Below are 20,315 nucleotides of genomic sequence, written 5' to 3' on the forward strand. Positions count from 1 at the left end.
AATGCCGACCAGCTCTCGTCTGGGAGCCGGGACCGCATGATCCTGCAGAGGGACATCCGCACGCCGCCCTTGCAGTCAGAGCGGCGGCTGCAGGGCCACCGGCAGGAGGTGTGTGGGCTCAAGTGGTCCACGGACCACCAGCTGCTCGCCTCAGGGGGCAACGACAACAAGGTAGGCCCAGCCCCTGCCCTCCCTCCCTCCCCGCCGGCCCCCGTGCCATGGAGCAGGGTTGACAGGGGTGCACCCCGAGGGAGGCCAAGATGGGCCCTGCCTTCCCTTGGGGGCCAAGCTGCCCGGGCCTCACAGCCCCGTCCCCACAGCTGCTGGTCTGGAACCACTCAAGCCTGAGCCCCGTGCAGCAGTACACAGAGCACCTGGCGGCCGTGAAGGCCATTGCCTGGTCCCCGCACCAGCACGGGCTGCTGGCATCCGGCGGCGGCACAGCTGACCGCTGCATCCGCTTCTGGAACACTCTCACGGGGCAGCCGCTGCAGTGCATCGACACCGGCTCCCAGGTGTGCAACCTCGCCTGGTCCAAGCACGCCAATGAGCTGGTGAGTGTGGGGCGCAGGAGGCCAGGCCTCGGCCATCCAGGTCTGGCAGAAGTTGACCCGGTACCTGTGCCCAGTGACCGCAGGAGAGGCCCAAGGGCTCTCATGTGCAGTGTGGTTCCCTGTCTGGAGCCAGTCATCGACCAGGGTGCGGGGCTGAGGGCTGACACCTGTGGTCTCTGTACCCTGCGGGCGTGCCTTGGTGTCCTTGTGCCTCGGTGGTTGTGTCTGGGGGGTTCTGCACCCTGGGCCCACTGGAGGGGGGGGCCCCAGGCTCTGACAGCGTTCTCTGTGTCCCCTAGGTGAGCACGCACGGCTACTCGCAGAACCAGATCCTCGTCTGGAAATACCCATCCCTGACACAGGTGGCCAAGCTGACTGGGCACTCCTACCGGGTTCTCTACCTGGTGAGTCTCCCCAGCTGGGCCCGGTTCCTCCATCTGGTCCAGCTTCGGGCTCTGGGACTGAACGGTAGGGTGCAGGATCATCACTCTGAATCTGTTTCACCAACGCCCCTGCCCTGTGAGCAGGGGCAGCTCTGCCTGCCTTTATAATCTCCAGGTGTTTGTTTCCACATAAAAATAGAAGATGCCACGACTAACCCACATCCAACCCCTCAGATCATCTCTAGATGTTTCACCAAATAACCATTTGCGTGTGTCTGGAGAAAGGAGCCCCTCCCCAAATCCATTCACTCTTCAATATTTTGATTTTTTCTAGAAAAAAGTTTTGTGCTTAAACCAGCAAATCCTTTGCTCAGTTGCACAGAGCGGGGTGTAGCATCCTTTGTGTTCTCACGGCTTTGCCCGTAGGCCACAGGGACAGCGGGGGGGGTCTCTCTTCTCCCACAGGCCATGTCCCCTGACGGAGAGGCCATAGTCACTGGTGCTGGAGATGAAACCCTGAGGTTCTGGAATGTCTTTAGCAAAACCCGTTCGACAAAGGTAAAGTGGGTCGGTATCAGCGCCAGATGTTCCCCCACGTGCGTGCCCTCAGCCTGTCCTGGGGCCTCCTGCCCCGCCCCCGCCGCTCAGCCAGCCCCAGTCACCCCGTCAGCTGTGCCCTCCCTGGGATCCCCACACCCCCTCTCTCCTCCTGCATCACCTGGTGTCCCTGCACATCCTGGGGCACTGGCCGTGCAAGGTGCCCGCACAGGCCCCTCCTCAGGCCCGGAGCCTCGGGGTCCCTCGAGGCAGAACTTCCTTCCCGTGCCCAAGCGGCTGGCGACCAGCCCAGCGGCCCAGGCCCGCAGCTGGCCCCTGTGGGAGGTCACCAGACCGAGGGCTCAGCGTCGCTCCTGTGTGCCCTGCAGGAATCCGTGTCCGTCCTCAACCTCTTCACCAGGATCCGGTAAACCCATGGCCGTGCTGTCCTGGTCGCAGAGCGCCACCTCTCAGCGTGCATGGACCCTCCCCTCCCCCGAACATGGGCCCCAGAGGAAGACAGGCAGCCAGGGTGGGGCGGGAGCCGGGCCTGGAGAGACCCTGAAGGTTCTATTAAAGCCTGATTGTGAACCCTGTCAGCCGGTGTTTGGGGTGGGGCCGGGCTCGGGCACCAGCAGGAGTGGGGCCTCTGGATCCCTCCACCCTGGGTGGCCCCGGCTCGGACGGCTGTTCTCGGAGAGGGATGGACGCCTCCTGGATGCCGCCTCCTTCCGTCCGTGTCCATCACCGCCTCGCTGGGGCTTCAGGCTCTGCCCGGAAACTCGTGCTCACTGCTGCCCACACCTGCTACGGGACAGATGGCTGGACACCAGGCCGGTCGGCCGGGGGAGGGCCTGGCAGGATGGCGGCTCAGGTTGGCCCGTGGATCGAAACGACGTCCCCACTCGAGAGGTTTCTTTGCAGCCACCTCTGCTCTCCCTGCCCCAGCAGCCGACCGGTGGCTCTTTCAGGGGCACGGCATTGGGAGCAGGCCACACGCCAAAGGAGGTCACCTTGAGGCGGACTTGTTGTCTGAGGGAGACTGATGTGGGACCTGTTCGCCATGATGGCTCGCCCCAACTGTCCTTGTCGCTCACGGGGTCACAGCCCACTGTGGTTCTTGCAGCTTGCTGGGCGGCAGGTCAGGGTAACCTGAGGGCAGAATTGACCCTGCGGGTCAGGTCCTGTGGGCGCCCAGCCCTCCTCCCCAGCCCCGTCTCCTCCAGGCCACCCTAGTGGGTCCTGTCCATCTGCGCCTTCGGCTGGGGGAGGGGGCACCTGAGGCTTCCCCCAGAAGCTTCCTGAGCTCCCCCTGACCCTGGGCCACCTCATTGTCCTCTTCTGCCCTGTTCTCAGGTGAGACGGAGGAGGGAGGTGGGGCCGGTGTGTGGCCGGGGGCCTGAGCAGCCACCCTGCCTCTCCTCTCCCTCCCTCTCCCCTTCCCAGGTCAGAGGACATTGATGGATGTGGCCTGGGCAGGGCGGGGGTCCAGTGTGGCCAGGGAGGGCCCCGCAGAGCCCCACCGGTCACCCCGGCTCTGCCGGAGCCCCCGCTCCTCCGGTTGTGAGGGCCTTGTGCTCCGCTCAGCCAGCCACACGTGTGCATGTGTATATGTGTATCTGTGACTTTCCTTTGGATTTGTTTCTGTGTTTCTGTAAATCAGTCCCCAAAATGGTAAGGCTTGCTGGGGGAGAGCAGTGGCCCACCCCTACCCCTGGGGGAGACAGAGGTCACATCTCTTAAGGTCTTCTTCGGAGGGGCAGGCGGCTGAGCCTGCACGAACTTGGGGAAGGGTGGGTCCCGCCTCCCAGCCCATCCCGGCTGCTTGCTGGGGACGGGCGGGGACGAGCAGGAACAGTGTACATAGATGTGTGTATTCCGATGGGTCCAGATCTTATTTTTGTTTGAGTTTTGTTGTTTGTTTTTTTTTTTAAATAAGAGAGCAGTCCTTTGTCTACTGCACGCCTGGCGCAGGTGAACCTCGCTCCTCCTGGAATTCAGCATCGCCGTCATTAAACCATGTGCGTCGTGCCCAGCTGGGGCTGCCTGTCTCTCGATCCATCTGGAGTCTGCACACACCGGGACCCCAGAGCGGCCTGAATGTCACAAACCGGTGGGGAGTGGCTGGCTCTGGGGGAGAGGCTGCGGGGGCCACTCAGAGGCGGTCAGCAGGGGGCGCCGGGGTCCCTGAATTCATGGCCCCATGATCCAGGCCAGTCCTTGCAGCCAGGCTGGTTCTGTTGGGAAGTGGAGGGTGGGCCTGGGGCTGGTGGTCTGAGCACATAGCGAGGCCTGGCCCAGGGTAGAGGGGGCGGCACTTCTGCCTGACAGATGGGCTTCCGGGGCCAGCAGGGACACTGCTGGCCCAGCACCCTGTGCGTGGGGAGGGCCAGGAGGCCCCAGGGAGGAAAGCAGCCTGGACCAGAGGGGTTGTGACACTGGGTGGGCCTGCGGGCCCGGGGGCCCCAGGGGTCTTGAGAAGGAAGGGAGGTGAGGCTCTGCAGTGAGCAGCTGCCCACAACTGGTGGCTCACCCCATGCCCTCCCCGCAAGCCCGGGGAAGATCCCCATCCTGGGCAGCCAGGGACAAGGGAGGCCAGAGCCCAGACCTGCCCTTGAGGAGCTTCTGTATGTCAGGGAGTGGACGACCGAGTGTAAGTGCATGTGGCCGTCACGGTGTGAAGGGTGGCATGGACCTTGGGAGAGGGCAGCTTGAGCCCAGGGCTGACATGTCAGCAAGGGCCTGAGCGGGGGCACGGACACACCCGGGCAGAGCTGGTGCTCCAGGCTGTGGACCCATGCAAAGGCCCTGGGGCAGGACTGTGCCTGGTGAGCTGGAGGAACAGCCAGGAGGCCCCTGTGTCTGGAGCAGAGTGAGCAAGGGGGAGAGAGGGAGGAGGGGAGGGCAGGGAGGGGACAGGGCAGGTTGTGCAGGGCCTTGGGGAGGACTTGGGCTGTTACCCCAGAAGGGAGAGCGGGACCCTGGAGGGCTGTGGGCAGAGAGGGGAAGGGACACCCTTCCCCTTGGTGTGGAGACCTGGAAAAAGGTGGGCAGGGGCGCAGCGACCAAGGAGGACGCCCTGCCCGGGCAGGCAATGACAGGACTGCGGCCACAAGCAGGTGGAAATGGTGAAAGGCAGGCAGGTTCTGGATTTCTTGTGAATGTTTTAAAGTGTAGTGAAACGTGTGTAACATTTTAAGGTGTACAATCCTGTGGGTTTTAGTACATTTACTGTGTTGTGCTGGCTACCACCATCTAATTCCAGAACATTCCATCACCCCCCAAAGAAGCCCCATCCCCATTATCAGTCATCCCCATCCCCCTCCCAGCCCCTGACAACCATGAATCCACCCTCTGTGTCTGTGGATTTGCCTGTTCCGGACGTTTCCCATCAATGGAATCAGACACTTTTGTGTCTGGCTTCTCTCACTGAGCTTTGTGTTCTCAAGGTTGTGTCAGCGCGTCACCTCTTTTCACGGCTAACGTTCCAGTGTGTGGAGGGACCCTGTTTTGGGTTTCTGTTCTGCAGTTGGTGGGCATTTGGGTTGCTTCTGCTCTTTGGCTGTTGTGGATCGTGCCATTGTGAACACGCGTGTGCAGATTCTCGTGCTGGACGTATTTTGGAAACAGATGAAGGACTGGACGGGGGTGGAGTGAGAAGGGAGGAACTGGGGGCTGCAGGGCTGCTGGCCTGAGCACCTGGAAGGGTAGGGCTGAGGTTGTGGAAAGGAAATTCAGAAGCTTCATTGGGTTTGGAGGCCCCCATGCGGCTGTGTTGGGGGGCAAAGAGGTGGGAGGGCTGAGCCCCAGGTCGGCCCTACCCAGAGGAGTGCCCACCTCCTCCTCCAGCCTCTGCTCTCGCGGCTCGGCCCCACAGCTGGGGGCGAGGCAGTGGCCTGGATGGTGGCCATCAGACCCAGCTGTTGGCAGGACGCCGGGCTGCCTTTGTAGCTGTCAACAATGGCCCCGCAGGCCTTGGAGGCAGGAGCCCCTGGGCACCGAGAGGCAGACATGCAGACCCTGAGGCAGGAGGCTGCCCGGCCCTACGTCCCCTGGGGGACCCTGGAAGTGAACCTCCTGGCATCTCTCTATACAGGTGAGCACGTCCTGCCCCTGCACTTCCTCTTTGGGTTTGCTTCCCACCAGCATCTTTCATTCTCCATAAAGGTACTTGGGTGCTGCACCTGCTCCCTGCACCCTCCCCACCCACCTGCACCAGGCCTGGGACCTGGCAGGAATACACGCAGGTCACACGTGGTGGTTCACGCATGCAGGACACACACACAGCCAGCCAGCAGAGCAGATAGGTTCCCGGGAGCCCTGCGCTGCTGGAACAACCCCACAAGGGGGCGGCCTCGAGCACAGAATTTACCTCTCCCAGCTCTGGGGGCCAGGAGCCCCAAGACCAAGGTGTCAGCAGGGCTGGGGCCTTCTGAGGCCGTGAGGGAGCATCTGCCCCGTGTCCCTCCTGGCTTCTGGGGGTGCTGGCAGTCCGTGGCGTCCCTTGTCTCGTGACCTCCCCTGACCCGGCATGTCCCTGTCTTAAGTTACATCTGCTAAGACCCTATTTCCAAGTAAGGTCATCTTCTGAGATTCTGGGTGGACGTGAACTGGGGGGACACGTTCAACCCATTAGAGGACCCATTAATAAGTGTTAATAAACTATAATGGGTCACCATGCTGCTTTACAGAAAAGGCGAGTCAGTGCCCTTGCTGCTGCTCCATTTCCAAGAAAATTAAGTAAAAAAAAAAAAAGCTGTGCCACCACGATAGAAGCAGGTTCCCACAGGCGTGTGATGGGATGGAATGGCTCGTGCCTACACGCTGCTTCTGGAATGAAGCAGAAACCAGTAAGAGTGGCGGCCCTGGTGGAGGGGACTGGCAGCTAGGTCAGGGAGACTCACTGCTTTTTCCAATACTTTTATTTATTTAAATGCCATTAGATTTCTTGATCCTAGGTCAAAAAGTCATTCATTTACTATGAGAAAAAAATGTTTTCCAGCCATAACGCGATGTTCTTTTATTAGTTTTTTTTGAGGTGTAATTGACACAGAGACTCACTTTTCATTGTGTGTTCTTTTTGACTGTTTTAATTCCTTTTTACAAGCCAGGTGCGTTTTGTAGTTTTGGTTCATTTTGTAGTTCAAAAGAGTGGGGCCCACCAGACGGTCCCCAAACTCCCCTCCCTGCAAGTGGCAAACCAGCCTGCGGCCACTTCCTGGAACTGACCAGGCCGAGCCCACCTCTTATGAAACGTGGGTTTCTGGTTTTCCGTGTGGAGTGGGAACTTCAAGCAGGCACAGGGGAGAACGTTTTATCAGCAGCCCTGCTTGGACCATCTTGGGGCCACGGGCTCATTCCCTAGGGCATCTCCCTGGAGCGAGCTCGCCAGGTCAGAGCATGTGCCCATGTCTGTCTCTTGGGCAGTGGTGCTGTAAGGGTGTTCCCGAAGGATAGCTTTAGTTTTGATGGTATCTCATTGAGGTTTGATTTTTGCCATCGTTAGCATATTTCCACTTCCCTCTTTGCTCTGCCAGCCTCTGTTCCTTACACCATCCCTGCTGCCCCAGGGCCTTTGCACAAGCGGGACCCTCCTCACATCACTGCCACCTCCTCAGGGGAGCAAGCCCTCCTGATGCTTTCAGCCTGGGACGGGCTCTGGCAACAGAGGCCCCTGGAACAGGCACTCCTGTGTAGCTGCAATAGTTTCTCCTTTAAATGTGAGCTTGCTTTCACTCCCCGCTGGCCCCAATAGCTGGGCGGGTGGCGATGGCACAAGGGTACCCCGAAGGTCTCCCTGGGAGCCTGGGCTCCCCATACACTGTCCCAGTGTCCCCAACCCACGGCTCCCAGGCCAGACCAATGACGGTGAAACCTGCACCACTCACTGAGCCATAGCTGAGACCACGTCCTCCTGGTGCACCTCCAGGCCAGGGAGGCTTCCTGGAGGAAAGGGCCTGCAGGTCTGGGAGGCTGGGCAAAGGACTTAGTAGAGGCAAGAAAAGATGAAATGTTTAGGAGGTCCTGGGGGTTGGGGAGGATGTGGCAGAGAGGAGGGGCTACAGGGGGTCAGCCTCCCACCCTCTGCCAGCCTGGGTGGGAGGGTGTCCAGTACTGAAGGACAGACAAGGCCCCCCGCACCTCGGGCCAGGCTTCTGCGTTCTGCACCCTCAGTGCTGGTGATGGGGATGAAGAGGCCCAGCGAGGGCAGGGGGTGTCGAAAACTCAGTCTCTCTCCTCCCACCCCCGCCCTCAGCAATGACAACCTGTCCCAGGAGGGGCCCCACCAGACGCCGGCCATGAAGCAGGAGATGTGCTGGAAGTACACACCCATGGGACGCGACGCGGCCGGTCAGCTGTGGTACATGGGCCTGGCCAACTCGGACTCCCGAGAAGCCTGGAACATGCTCTCTCAGACTCTGGACAGCCCGCACTTCGAGGCTTATGCCCGCAGGCACGGATGCCACAGCCCCTGGGAGCGCAGCATGCCCAGCGTGCCCTCGAGTGAGTGCCCAGCCCGGCCCTCCCTGACACCAGGCTTGCCTGGGGGGGCGGGGGGGGGCGTGACGCCCACAGGTGCAGAGATGACCCCTGACCCCTACCCCACAGCCTACACCCAGCGTCTCCGGGAGACCGCCTGGTACGACCCCATCATCCCTGCGCAGTACAGGGACCCCCGCGCGCAGTACGGGAGCGTGCTGTGGACAGACAGACCCATCCGGGACGAGGAGTACGGTGAGCTTGGGCCAGGGGGCAGGCGACCCAGGGGCTGGCGGTGAGACGCCGGGGGCCAGGAGGTGGGGCCAGCCGGTGACCCGGGTCCTGGCCCCCCAGTGATCCACAGGCACCAATTTGGGGTCAAGCCGCTGTGGCAGGCGTGTGACTACGTGCCATACCTGTCGGCGCCCGAGTGCCCGCGCTACACCACCCAGAACTACCGGCAGTGGGACCTGGAACTCTGCTGCCCCTCCACCAACCAGCAGCCCCCACGCGTCTACACGCCCAGTCACTGATAAAGATCTCGTGCTGCCCAGTGTGGCTCTTCAGGGACCTGGCGCCTCTCCCACAAGGCGTCTGTCCACCTCGGGCTGGGGCCTGGGGAGGTCAGGCAGCCAGAGGAAGGGAGCTCTGAACCAGGACCCTAGTGACCAAACTTTAGGGCAGAGTCAGACAGACGACCTCTCCTGCCCTCGGCTCCCCCTACCCTGGGTCCCAGGCCAAGGCACAGTCCTGGCCCCAGGCGGCTCTTTATTCACTGTCAGCAGTGGCCTGGGCGCAGGGAGCCGCACTCGGGGCCCCGGCCCGGCATGCTGAGCCTCACCATCGCCACGGCCAGGGTCTGGGCCCTGCCCCCTAACCCTAATGCTGGGGATCCTGGCAGGCTCAGCAATGGCTCTGTCCTCCAGGGCCTGGCGGCACCCGGTACTACCACCCGGGAGACCCTAGGCTGGCCGGGGCTGAGCTCGGGGCAGGCCCTGCGCCCAGGAGCCTCACATCTGGCCCCCACACAACACACGGCACCCCGAATCATTCAGCCATCTGGGGATGGGTTAGAGTCGGGATTGGGGTTCCCCAGACCCACAAGGACCCCACCAGCCCCTGAATACCAGAGGGCCTAGCTCGGTGTCCCTGCCTTAGCAGGGATAAGCTGCTGGTATCCCGCCCATTCTGACCACGCCCACCAAGCCCCACCCGACCCCGCAGCCAGGCAGGAGCGGGACAGACACAGGAGTGGGATCAGAGCAGCAAAGGGGCCGCTGCAGGCCTCGTTGGGCAGCGAGCGCTCACAGTCGCGGTTAATTTACAAAGGGTAAAGGACCATGGGGCAGTGTCAAGGTTGGGCTGCAGGGTGCCCTGCAAGAGAAGAGGGTGGAAGTGGGGTTAGGGAGGGCGGGGCCTGTCCTGGCCCAGACCTACACACCCATAGCTGGTTTGGGGCTTTTGTGGGGTGGCGGGGCCTGCAACTCACAGCTCCGAAGGCGGACGGGCCAAACCAGAAGACAGCACAGAGCCAGGGTGGCGGCCACGCCCACGCCACCCGTCACGGCCACCATCACCCAGTGGTAGAAGGCCACGCAGGCTTTGCAGCAGAGCTCTGAGCTGGGGGCAGGGGAAGGGCAGAAGCGGGTGAGCAGACGCCTGTCGGTACCTTCCAGCCCCAGCCTGGACCTCCTGTTCCTCCCATCTCAGCTGGGGCACCCCATCTTTCCCCGCACTCAGGCCAGGACCAAGTGGTTGCCCTCAACCCCCTCCTCCCCTCCAACAGCTGATACTTCTGTCAGTAAGGTCAGCTCTGCCTTCCAGGTCTACCCCAGACTGCCCATTTCTCCTCCCTCAGGATCCAGCCCCGTCACCACCTGCCCCCCCCCACCATCCTCGTCCCCTCCCTGTCCCCACCCTCCCTTGCCCGTCTGTCCTCCCCGCAGTAGCCGCCAGAGGGCGCCTGTGAGCACCTGACTCAGGCCCCGCCCCCTCTGCTCACAGCCCTCCAGGGGCCCACCTCCCTTGGGGCAAAAACCCAAGTCCTCGTGGCCCACAAGGCCCTGTATGACCCGTCCCCTCCCTGCCCTCCCCTGCCTCTCTCCACCTTGCTCACTCTGCTCTAGCCACAAGGGCCTTGTTGCTGTCCTTCCACCGTGCCAGGCACAGTCCTGCCCTGGGGCCTTTGCACAAGGCTGTTCCTCCCTATATGCCTAGAACTCCCTGACATCCTCCAGGTCTTGGGTCCCATGTCACCTCAAGGCAGCCCTTCCTGACTTCTCGCCCCAGTCAGGCCTCCCCAAGTGGTGTCCTTCACACCCTTTGTACACATTTATTGATGAGATTATTCATGGGGCTCGTGTTGTCCCCAGCTCCATGAGGACAGAGGACCAGGCCAGCTTTCATTCCCAAATCCTGGGCTTCTACAGGGTGCAAACTCAGGTCTAGAACCATCTGGGGCTGGAACCCTAGGTTCTGAGGGTCTGAATTACGGGGATTCCAGGCTCTCCCTCTGCCCTGTCCGCTCACATCCCCCTGATCCATCTGTGTGTCCTCAGCACCCGGCCCAGGACAGACTGTCAGCTCAGTAAATAAATGGGTGCTTGAGGTGGGGAATAACCCGGTCTCCCTGGCTGTGAGGCCACCGGGGCAGGGTCTTCTGTTCTCATGGAATTAGCAGACCTGGGGCAGCGCCTGGGGCACAGCACGGCCTCAGCACAGCTCATTAAACGCAATAACGAATGGATAGGGGTACTCACGAGCAGGGGTGCAGGCTCTGGATGGCCATGACTGCCAGCCCATTGGCCACCTTGTCCAAGAAGCTCATGGCGCCATACACAAAGGCTCCGCTGTGCTGAGGGAACACGGGCAGGGGGTCAGCATCCCAAGCCTCAGCCCTGGTCCCCAACCCCAACCCGGACTGGCTCAACAGCCCTACCGTATGGGGGCCGATGAGGTCAGCCGTCATGGCCAGCGAGGTGACGAGGATGGTGGCACAGCCCATGCCCAGCAGCACAGCCACCACATACACAGCCACACCCAGCTCATCTGCCAGTGCCACCCAGGCTGCGAAGGCCAGGATCACCAGGAGGCCCACAAAGTAGGTCATCTGCAGAGAGCCCGGCCCAGCATCAGGCCCGCCTTGCTGGGCAGCCCTGAGCCTGGCACTTGCCCTTTCTGATCTTCAGTCCGGCCCCCAACCCCAGCCCAGGGGGGTTTGAGTTGGGTTATCCCTAAGGAGCCCCCAGCTCTGACCTCAGAGGATTCTGAGATTCTGAGCCTCAGAGGTGCTCCAAGCTCCATGGAGCAGATGTTCTAGGGCTACGCTGTTACGGCTGGCACTAGAGGTGCGCGGCTACCTGGGTCTCAACGCAACTCAATTAAAAGGAAACAAAATGAAGCATTCAGTTCCTCAGTCACGACGGCCACCCTCTGGCTCCCACGCTGGGCCGTGGTCTGGAGTCGCCTAGGTCGCGCAAGGCACCCTGCCCTCTGCCCGGCCTACTCACATTCCTCCCAATGCGCTTGTTGACGGGCTTCAGGAGGAAGGAGGAGAGGAAGCCACTGAGGTACATCACCAGCGGGATGGTGGCGATGAACTTCTGTCGGGGCAGAGCGGGCACAGGCGTGTCAGGAGTGGCTCATGAGGCTCGGGGCCCCGCACCCCCACCGCCCGGCCGGCTCACCTTAGGCAGGTTGAGGGAGTAGGTGAGGTACGTGGCCATGTATGTCTGGGACAGGTTCACAATGAGCCTTGTGCTCATGTACAGCAAGCCCACCTGTAAACAGAGGGTCGGGTCAGAGGGGGCCCTCCTCTACTCCCCTAAGTGGGGAGCACTGGGGGCCAACGTGAGTAACCCTGCAGCTGGCGCCTGATCCATTAGTAGCGACTGCCTAGCTGGTCAGGTGGAGAAGAGAGCAGTGACATTAGTAATGTCTGCCCTGGGTGTGACTGGAGAAGGGGCTACGTTTGCTTCAATGTCTGCCATCCCTGCCTGCAGCCGCACAGAGTAAGGGCCTGGTGGGAGAGGGGCATCAACTCCAACACCCTCTGCCCCTATGACGTACCTGATAAAAGGCCGGCTCCCGAAGCCAGTGTTTCCAGAGCAGCAAGGGCCGGGCAGTAGCAGGGGCCAACAGGGGGCTGTGTTCATCTGGCTCCTCCACCTGCCGCCGGCGCCCCTCCCTGGTGCCCAGCTGGAACAGCAGTGAGAAGACAGCTCCAACGCCCACCACCAACAGTGAGAGATTCTAGGGACCGGGCAGGAGAGGGGTCAGCAGCGACTCTCGGCCCAGGGCCTTGGGGTTGTCCCACCCGGGCAGCAGCCAGCCTTGGCCCACCCCGGGCCCCAGCTCACCCGGAACACCGGCACATCTTGGACCCCCAGCTGGTCATAGACATCCTGGGTGGACCCCATGTGGGGAGAGCCCTGCAGGTGGAGCAGAAGCCAGGCAGCCCCATAGACGGTGATGCTGGCCACCACGGTGAAGGCGTACCTGCCAGGGCACAGGCAAGGCCTCAGCAGGGCAGCCTGGGAGCCACGCAACCACTTACTCCCCAGGCAGGCGTACAGTCAGAGCTGTTTGTGGCGTCTGGGGAACCTCCGGCCAGGTGATTTCAGCCACCAACACACTGGGTAGCCCAGGAAAGCCTCTGCTGGCCTCAGTTTCCCCAGCCTGCATGTATCTGATTTCTCTGGCCCAAGACCCCACTGTGAGGTCCCATCTGCCTGGGGCCTGAATGTAGAGACTCAGCAAAGCAGGGCCAAGTCAGGCCTGCAACCCAGAAGCCTGAGAACCCAAGATACTCAGAAATCCTGGGCTTCAGCTGGGCAAGGGCTCCATGGTCTAGAGTCATCCGAGTCCACTCCTTCCTGCAGCCCCAGAGCCATGTCCTGCCTAGGGCCCTGGCCGGAGCGAGAAGCCTCTGGATCTCACCAGGAATCCATTTCCCTTTCTGAAAGTGAGAACAAGAACACCCGCAGAGGTCAAGGCGAAGATGACACGAGGCAGGCGGTAAAGCACTTGCGGGTAGAAAGCACCCAGAGGTTGGCCTCTACCGGGCCCACCCTGTCCCCCTCAGCCGGGGCCCTCGGGGGCCCCAGGCATTGAGCAACCCCTGCCGTTAGTGCCCGCAGCTCTTGGCCATAATGGGGAACTGGGCTCAGACAGGCAGGGCCCTCATGACGAGCGCTTATGCCCACACGGCCACTTTCATGCGTGACGTCCCTCCTGCCGAGAACTGTCATCTGATCCCTGTTCCCACTGCACAGGCCCCACTCTGCTCCAACCCTGTCCCTAGGCACATGACAACCTCTTGGGCTTGTCGTGAGAATTCAAGATCTTCTGTGCGTCGGGCCCGGAACTGTGCCCAGCCCACAGCAAGCGTTCCATAAGTGTTCCTGCTACCATCACATGCAGAATCACCTCCTTCAGCACCTCAAGCAAGTCAACGGACGCGCTGGGCGCCAGCTGTACCCACGTGTGGGAGGCGGGATTCTAAGATGGTTCAGACATTCCCATGGCCTGCCCCCCTGCCCCCTCTAACCCCCTCCCCTTGGGGAACGGGATGTGTGAATGTGATGGGATGTCAAGCCCATGTTAGGTAACTGTCTGTGGCAAAGGTAAAGGGATTTTGTGGATGTAAGTAAGGGAGATTATCCTGAGTGGGCCTGACCTAATCAGGTGACCCTCAGAAAGTGGGCTCACACCATCCCTGAGATGAGAGACTCGTGCTGGCCTCAAAGCAGCAGCAAGCCCCTACGACTTCTTTTTTTGGCTGCGCCGTGCAGCATGCAGGATCTTAGTTCCCCGACCAGGGATCGAACCCATGCTCCCTGCAGTGGAAGCTCAGAGTCTTAGCCACTGGACCACCAGGGAAGTCCCAGCCCCCAAGACTTCTAAATCTATAAGAAGACAAACACTGCCAACAATGACATGAGCAGGGTAGAGGGACCCCAAGCCCCAGATGACGCCCCAGCCCTAGCCGACACCTTGAATGCAGCCTCAAGACTAACGCTGAGAACCCAGCTAAGCTAAGCCAGACTCCTCCTGACCCACAGAAACCAGGAGGTGGTCAATGTGTGCTGTTTGAAGTTGCTAACTTGGTGCTCATTTGTTACGCAGAAACGGCCGAATAATACACTAATTTACAGATGCCCACGCTGGGGCAGAGTCCCAGAGCCGCACAGCCAAGCAGAGCCCAGACATGGGAGGGTGGCCCCGGGCCCCCCGCCGTGCCTGCTCTTTGCACGCCTGCCCGCCCTGCCCTGAAGGTGGCACCTGAGAGCCGTGAGCTCCACCTTCTCATGGTCGTTGGTGACGAGCTCCGGGATGAGGCTGAGGTGGGCAATCTGTGTAGCAGCCCAGCCGAACTGGAAGATCACGATGAAGGGCCCGTAGTAGAGGAGGGCAACCCACTCAGGCGTGGTGGCCTTGCAGCCCAGGCAGGGGCTGAAGATGAAGGGGAAGGACAGCAGAACGCAGATAGTGCCTGTGGACAAGCAGAGCGGGGAGGGCACATTGCAGGGCCTTCCCACGCTGGCCCAGGGCTCCCCAGGTGAGCGGGTGGGGACAAAACCGAGACATGGAAAAGGTTAGAGACCCCCTCCACAAACAGACACACAACAAAGTCACACAGTGAGTGGGCGTCAGCAGCCCGGGGCTCCCCAGGCTTACAGCCCCTGTGACAGATGGGGAACTAAGGCCGAGAGATCTGGGGCCCCCCTGAGGACACACAGCCAAACAGGACAGAGGGGCTGGGCCTCCCAGTCCAGGCCCTACACCCCTTGTGTGTGATGGGGGGAACTGACACAGAGCCGGCCACATGCTGTAACCATGCAGGGGCAGGGCCAGGTGATAGGGGGCAAGAATGGGGCCTTGCTATGCTGGCTCAGGGCTCGCCAAGTTTGCCCCCTTGGTGACAACTGGGGAAACAAGCCGAGCCTGAGGCCACGCGGCAGGTTGAAAGGGCGCTGTGGAGGTCCCCTGGGGAACTGCCCACCACAGATGCGCCACTTACCCCATCACTTCCCCTTCCCGCCTCACCCACGGAGGGGGCCTTTTCCTCCCAGCTCCTACCAGGCGTCCCATGGGGCTGCCAGGAGTCAGGAGGCCCAGGTGCCTCTCCCTGGAAAACACTCATACCTCAGAACAAGCACAAGTTCTCCCCGAGGTCCCAAAGGGGCCTGCACCACCCGCCCTGCCCCATCCCCTCCTCCCTCTCGCTCACTCTGCTCCAGCCACCCGGGCCTCCTCCCTGTTCCTCCTGCCCCAGGACCTTTGCACAGGCTGTCCCCTCTACCTGGAATGCTTTTCCCATGACATCTTAGCAAGGCGCACTCCTCTTCATCCCTCCAGGACTCAACTAAAATGCCACCTCTCAAAGAAGCCCCCCTGACCAGCCCAGTCACCAGCAGTCCCCTCCCCACTCTGACAACCTCTGTCTGAACCCTGCTTTCTCTCCTTCATATCCCTTTGCACACACAGGAATTCTTTTGTCTTTCTGTCTGGGGGGTGGGTAACAGGTCTCTCCAAGTCACTTCTGTGTGTCTCTGGCACCCAATATAGAGTCTGGTACATCAAGATTTTTTGAATGAGTGAATAATAATAATAGTGGTCTCTATTTAAAACAGCCCAAAGAGGTGAACGTTATTATTAAACCAACCCATTTCCTGATGAGGAAACTGAGGCCCACTGAGTGAGCTGCAGAGCTGCGAGGCCAGCCTGCTGGACTCAGCCATGCTCCTTCCCTCCAGCCCTCCACCCTTCTCCTCCCATCCCAGAGCGCCTGCAGCCAGACTTCCTTCCTCCCCACCAGGCCCCGGAGGTGACCTCATCCCCCAGACCCTGGGCCCACCCCAACAGTCCAGGGACTGGGAAATGAAACCAAAACCATACTTGGTATTTCTCTGGAACTGGTGCCTGGAAGAGGCACCCCAGGCAGATTCCTGGTGGCCTGGAGGCCACCCCGGGGCCAGACAGGAACTGTAGACTCTGGTCAGAAGAATGTGCTGCCCTGGCCAGACGGACTCTACCCTGCTGCTGCCCAGGCCACGTTAACCATTGTCAGGGCCAGGCTGCCTGGCTGGGGGACTCTGGGCAAGTGACTGCCTCTCTGGGCCTCCGTTTCCAGGAAAGGGAGCTAATGAAAATACCTCACAAAACTGGCATGAGAATTAAGAGTTAATGTGTGAAATCGGGAGCTCCTACTTCTTTGAGCCACTTCCTGTCTCAGCAACTTCAAAGCCATGAGATGTCACACCTTTGCAAAAGCTGTTTCAACTACTTGGAATGCCCCCCTACACACACACACTCCTATTCGTCCTTCAAAACCCCAAAGCTAATGTCCCCTCCTCCAGAGCTCTGCTTCTTCCTATGAAGCCCAGTCTATCCACCTGCCCCAGCCTGCACCCGACAGGAGTGTCCATGTCCGGCTTTCCGGGTCCTCTCTGCGCTAGACGGGGAGCCCCGAGGGCTTGTTAAGGGAAAGAATGAGTCTGTCCCCACCACCCACAGACTTGGGTAAAAAAAGAGAAGTGAGCACTGTGGCCGAGGTGACCTTCACTCAAGTCACCTTATCAGGCATCACAAGGGGCCGCCCTGGCTTCCTCTCTCCACAGATCTTCCTGGATCTCTGCACATGCAGGGAGAGGGCACAGGTGGAGGCCCTGATATCTGGTTGGGGCACCCATCATAAGCTGAAGGCATAAACACAAAGCCTTCAGTGTACTGACAAAGGTGCCTCCACTACCCTAACCTCCCCTCTGCAAGGGGACTCAGCATCTCCCTCTGGGGTCAGGTGGGGCCGTCGCTGAACCTCAGCCCCCGACCTACAAAACGGGAAGACAGGCTGTTACGAGGTCCCACCTCAGGGCCTTTGCACATGCAGCGTCCACTGCCAGGCAAACCTACCTGTGGCTGACTCCATCTCCTTAGAAGGGGCTCACCTGTCTGCCGCAGAGAAAACAGCCCTCACATCTCTCTGACCCAAGAACTACCTTTTCTGTGTGTCAACGGGTCTACTCAACTATTAGGAACAAAACTGCATTTGAGACTCTGGGCTCAGCTCTGTAAGCAATCCCAACCGCAGCCCGCAGAGGGATACCTCTGTCTGGGGTCTGAGTCACATGCCTCTCCCTGCTCCCTGCTCCCGCCACGCCCCCGCACCTGGGCTGCTAGCCTAATGTGACCCAAGAACAGCCTGTGCATCCTCAGTGTCTAAGAAACTGAAATCCAGCCCCTAAGCCACGGCCACAGCAATGCCAGCCACTTGCAGGCAACTTGGAGATCTGTTGTACCTTGGAAAAATGTCCCTCATGAGGGCCAAGGCAAATCACTGCCTCCTCAGTCATTGTTCCCAAGGGCAAGGAGATACCAGCCGGCCCTCCTGGTTTCTGGAAAGCTGCTGCCCAGAATTCCCAGAAGCGGGCAGGATTCCTGGTTCTGCCTCCTTAAATGCCAGGCATGCCCCAAGCGCCAGGATGCGGCGGGTACTTCTGCCAGCGAAAGGACAGCAGGCAAAGTGGTCAGGGCTAATCTCAGGGCCCAGGGTCCGGGCGGGCAGAGAAGGGATGCCAGGAGCCGGGCCTTATCATGGGTGTGCACCGGGGAGGGTGCCCCGGCCCCCGTGGGACCCACCTCCTCCCCTCACCAACAACCCTCTAGTCCAGGTAACTCCCTCATAACAAACAGAGGGTGACCCCATTACCTGCTCTGCAGACCCCCATCCCATCAGCCGGACAAGCACAGAACCCCGACCCTTCTGGCTCACCCGGTCCCCAACCCAGTTCCCAGGACAGCTCCCCAAAGCCACCAAGTGCCAGGTTGCCCGAGATGAGGGAGGGGATGAACGCACAAAGTGCACTGGGGGAACAGACAGACAGAGGGGACTCTAGGCAGCCTGACTCAAGAGTTGTCCTGGGTGGTCACCCTGGTACAGATGAAGTCAGGCCAGAACAGACAGACTGACAGAGGAGGCGCGGGCAGTAGACCCAACCCAGAGAGGGTTCAGGGTGCCCCGGAGGATCAGACAAAGAAAAGTGACACCGGACGGTCACACGAACAGTCAGACGGCAGCCATGCGACAGACAAACAGAAGGGGTACTGGGCAGTTAAGCAGACAGATGAGAAGGCTCATGGGTTGGGCAATTAGAGAGGACGGAGCAGTGGGACAGAGGGGCTAGGTTCGGGCCCTGAGCCAGGCAGGCGGATGGGGGAGTCCGGACCGGGGCTTACCGACCAGGTGCCAGGCCTTGCGCGGGCCGAAGCTGGCGCAGCGGCCTGCGGCGCGGTCAGCCTCGAAGCCCACGAGGGGCGTGCACAGCCCGTCGGCCACCTGACCGAGCAGCAGTAGCAGGCCGGCGCCGCGCGAGCTGTAGGCGCGCACCGAGTGCAGGTAGAGCAGCAGGTAGGTGAACCACATAGACGCGCAGAGGTCGTTGAGGAAGTGGCCCACGGCGTAGCTCAGCCGCGCAACGAGGGACAGCGGCCGCGGGGGCGCCCCCGCTCCGGCCGCCGGGGGCCCCGGGCCCATGGCGACGCCCCGGGCTCGGCCCGTCCGTCCGGCGCCGGCAGACTGGACCCCCGGCCCGGGCTGCCCGCGCCCCCCTCTCCCTGCTTCGCTGCCCTCTCCCGCCCCGCCCGCCCCGCCGAGCGCTTTTGCGGCGACAAAGCCGGTGGATCCGAGACTAGCTCGGGCGGGGCGGGGAATCCCGGGAGCGGCGTCCGAGTCCGCCAATCGGGGCCACGGACCAGGGACGGAAAGCCAATCATCACGAGGAGAGGCGTGGTTTCGGGGTTAGCCCGGCCTCGACGCCCGGCACCGACGGGGCTGCTGGGTCCTAGCGCCCGACGATTTCACAGTGGTTTGCGGACCCCTCCCACGGAGGTGGGGGACGACGCCAAGGGCACCCCTAATCACACCCCCGTCTCCAGGCCCGCGCCATCTCAGCCTGCCTGCAAATTTACGAGGCCTGCCTGCTGGAGGCCGGGGCAGACGGGGTGGGTTCGGGGCGTGGGTGGGTGGAAGAGAGGTCTGAGTCCGACCTCGCCCCATTCCCGAGGCGGAGAGACCCAATCGGATGCAGAGAGAACGCATTGGTTCTAATTATTTAGTTATTAACGATAATAATGGGGATAATCAGAATTTTAACACCAGCTGGCATTTAATGAGCGCTGACTGTGCCGAGCGCCCCACTTGGATATTCTCATCGCAGCAGAGCAGGAGGCGGGGCAAATCTCCGATTTCACAGGCGACAAACCCGCCAAGAGAGGGGACGCAGGTGCTCTGGGGCGCACAGTGAGTCAAGTGCATGCGACTCTGAGGCCTGTGCTCTGGACCCCTCCCCGTCCTCCTTCCAACAGCCCTCCCACGATTGGGTCACCACGCAAGCAGTTTCAAGTTCCTCCAAGCGTAGGGTGCAGCTCCCCCGGCCTCCGGGCCTCCACCTGCAGTGGAGGCCTGCACTCCACTGCACTCTGGAGCCAGAGTCACGGGATCCAGCCCCAGCCCCACCCCCTCCTAGCTCTTCCGGCTGGGACGAATCCATTTCGTGGGGCCTCAGTCTCCCGAGCTCTAGAATGGGTATAATGTATGTTTAAAAGGATATAAGCTTTATCTTTTTTTTTTTTTTTTTTTTTTCGTAAGCAGGCCTCTCACTGCTGTGGCCGCTCCTGCTGTGGAGCACCGGCTCTGGACACGCAGGCCCAGCGGCCATGGCTCACAGGCCCAGCCGCTCCGTGGCATGTGGGATCTTCCCGGACCGGGGCACGAACCCGTGTCCCCTGCATCGGCAGGCGGACTCCCAATCAAGCCCCTGGGCTTGATCTTTTGAGTAATGAAGCCACTGAAGGATTTTTAGAGGGGAGTGACATGATTCAGTTTGAATTTTAGACAGATTACTCTGGCTGTAGGATTGAGAATAGATTCATGATTGTTAAGGTTGAGGGTGGCATACCAGTTAGGAGATCGTTGCCACAATCCAAGCCAAAAATGTGTGGCCTGGGGATGGAAGTGGACAGGTTTGACTTTTTTTTTTTTTTTGGCCTCACTGCGCGGCAGGTAGGATCTTAATTCTCCGACCAGGGATGGAACCCGCGCCCCCTGCAGTGGAAGCGAGGAGTCTTAACCACTGGACCAGCAGGGAAGTCCTTTAAGCGTTCTCTCAATATTCTCAGCCAGAAAGGCTTTCCAGCACCCTCTCCTCCCCCCCTCGGTTATTACTCCGGGTTCCACAGTGTCCTGGGCTGCCCCCATCACAACCCTAACACCTCCTCCTTTCCCCGCCCCAATTGTAACTGTCTCCCCCACAGGACCATGATCCCTGTGAAGGCAGGAACCGGGTCCGTTTTAGTCACTGCG

At 60.8% G+C, this 20,315-nt stretch overlaps 3 protein-coding genes across 5 annotated transcripts in view; 2 read left to right on the forward strand and 1 right to left on the reverse strand.

The window, feature by feature from the left end:
- Nucleotides 1–1,905, forward strand: part of FZR1 (fizzy and cell division cycle 20 related 1) — a 7,076-nt gene extending 5,171 nt beyond the window's left edge. For 2 of the 3 annotated variants that reach the window (XM_007460339.1, XM_007460340.1), the window contains 5 exons: nucleotides 1–171; nucleotides 321–554; nucleotides 854–958; nucleotides 1,403–1,495; nucleotides 1,864–1,905. In XM_007460339.1, coding sequence (XP_007460401.1) covers nucleotides 1–171; nucleotides 321–554; nucleotides 854–958; nucleotides 1,403–1,495; nucleotides 1,864–1,905 — 645 coding nt within the window. Of the gene's footprint in view, nucleotides 172–320; nucleotides 555–853; nucleotides 959–1,402; nucleotides 1,505–1,863 lie in introns of all 3 variants that reach the window. The other variant, XM_007460338.1, reaches the window with a different exon arrangement.
- Nucleotides 1,906–5,485: 3,580 nt separating this feature from the next.
- TEKTIP1 (tektin bundle interacting protein 1) lies at nucleotides 5,486–8,487 on the forward strand. The gene is made up of 4 exons (XM_007460341.1): nucleotides 5,486–5,550; nucleotides 7,713–7,978; nucleotides 8,084–8,209; nucleotides 8,309–8,487. The coding sequence occupies exons 1-4, from the start codon at nucleotides 5,486–5,488 to the stop codon at nucleotides 8,485–8,487; spliced, it is 636 nt and encodes a 211-aa protein (XP_007460403.1).
- Nucleotides 8,488–9,355: 868 nt separating this feature from the next.
- On the reverse strand, nucleotides 9,356–18,497 carry MFSD12 (major facilitator superfamily domain containing 12). The gene is given in 10 exon segments (XM_007460342.1): nucleotides 9,356–9,391; nucleotides 9,394–9,574; nucleotides 10,714–10,808; nucleotides 10,893–11,063; nucleotides 11,464–11,556; nucleotides 11,641–11,733; nucleotides 12,023–12,205; nucleotides 12,313–12,451; nucleotides 14,237–14,447; nucleotides 18,191–18,497. Coding segments are annotated over 10 exon segments (1,500 nt in total). The 5' UTR covers nucleotides 18,489–18,497.
- Nucleotides 18,498–20,315: the final 1,818 nt, after the last annotated feature.

The sequence above is a fragment of the Lipotes vexillifer genome, unplaced genomic scaffold, assembly GCF_000442215.2.
Source record: "Lipotes vexillifer unplaced genomic scaffold, Lipotes_vexillifer_v1.1 scaffold225, whole genome shotgun sequence".
Lineage (NCBI taxonomy): Eukaryota > Metazoa > Chordata > Mammalia > Artiodactyla > Lipotidae > Lipotes > Lipotes vexillifer.

Coding starts and splice junctions, on each gene's coding strand:
- TEKTIP1 (XM_007460341.1), top strand. CDS start 5,486: ATGCAGACCCTGAGGCAGGAGGCTGCCCGGCCCTACGTCCCCTGGGGG. Junction 7,979..8,083: donor CATGCCCAGCGTGCCCTCGA/GTGAGTGCCCAG, acceptor CCTACCCCACAG/CCTACACCCAGCGTCTCCGG. Junction 8,210..8,308: donor CATCCGGGACGAGGAGTACG/GTGAGCTTGGGC, acceptor CTGGCCCCCCAG/TGATCCACAGGCACCAATTT.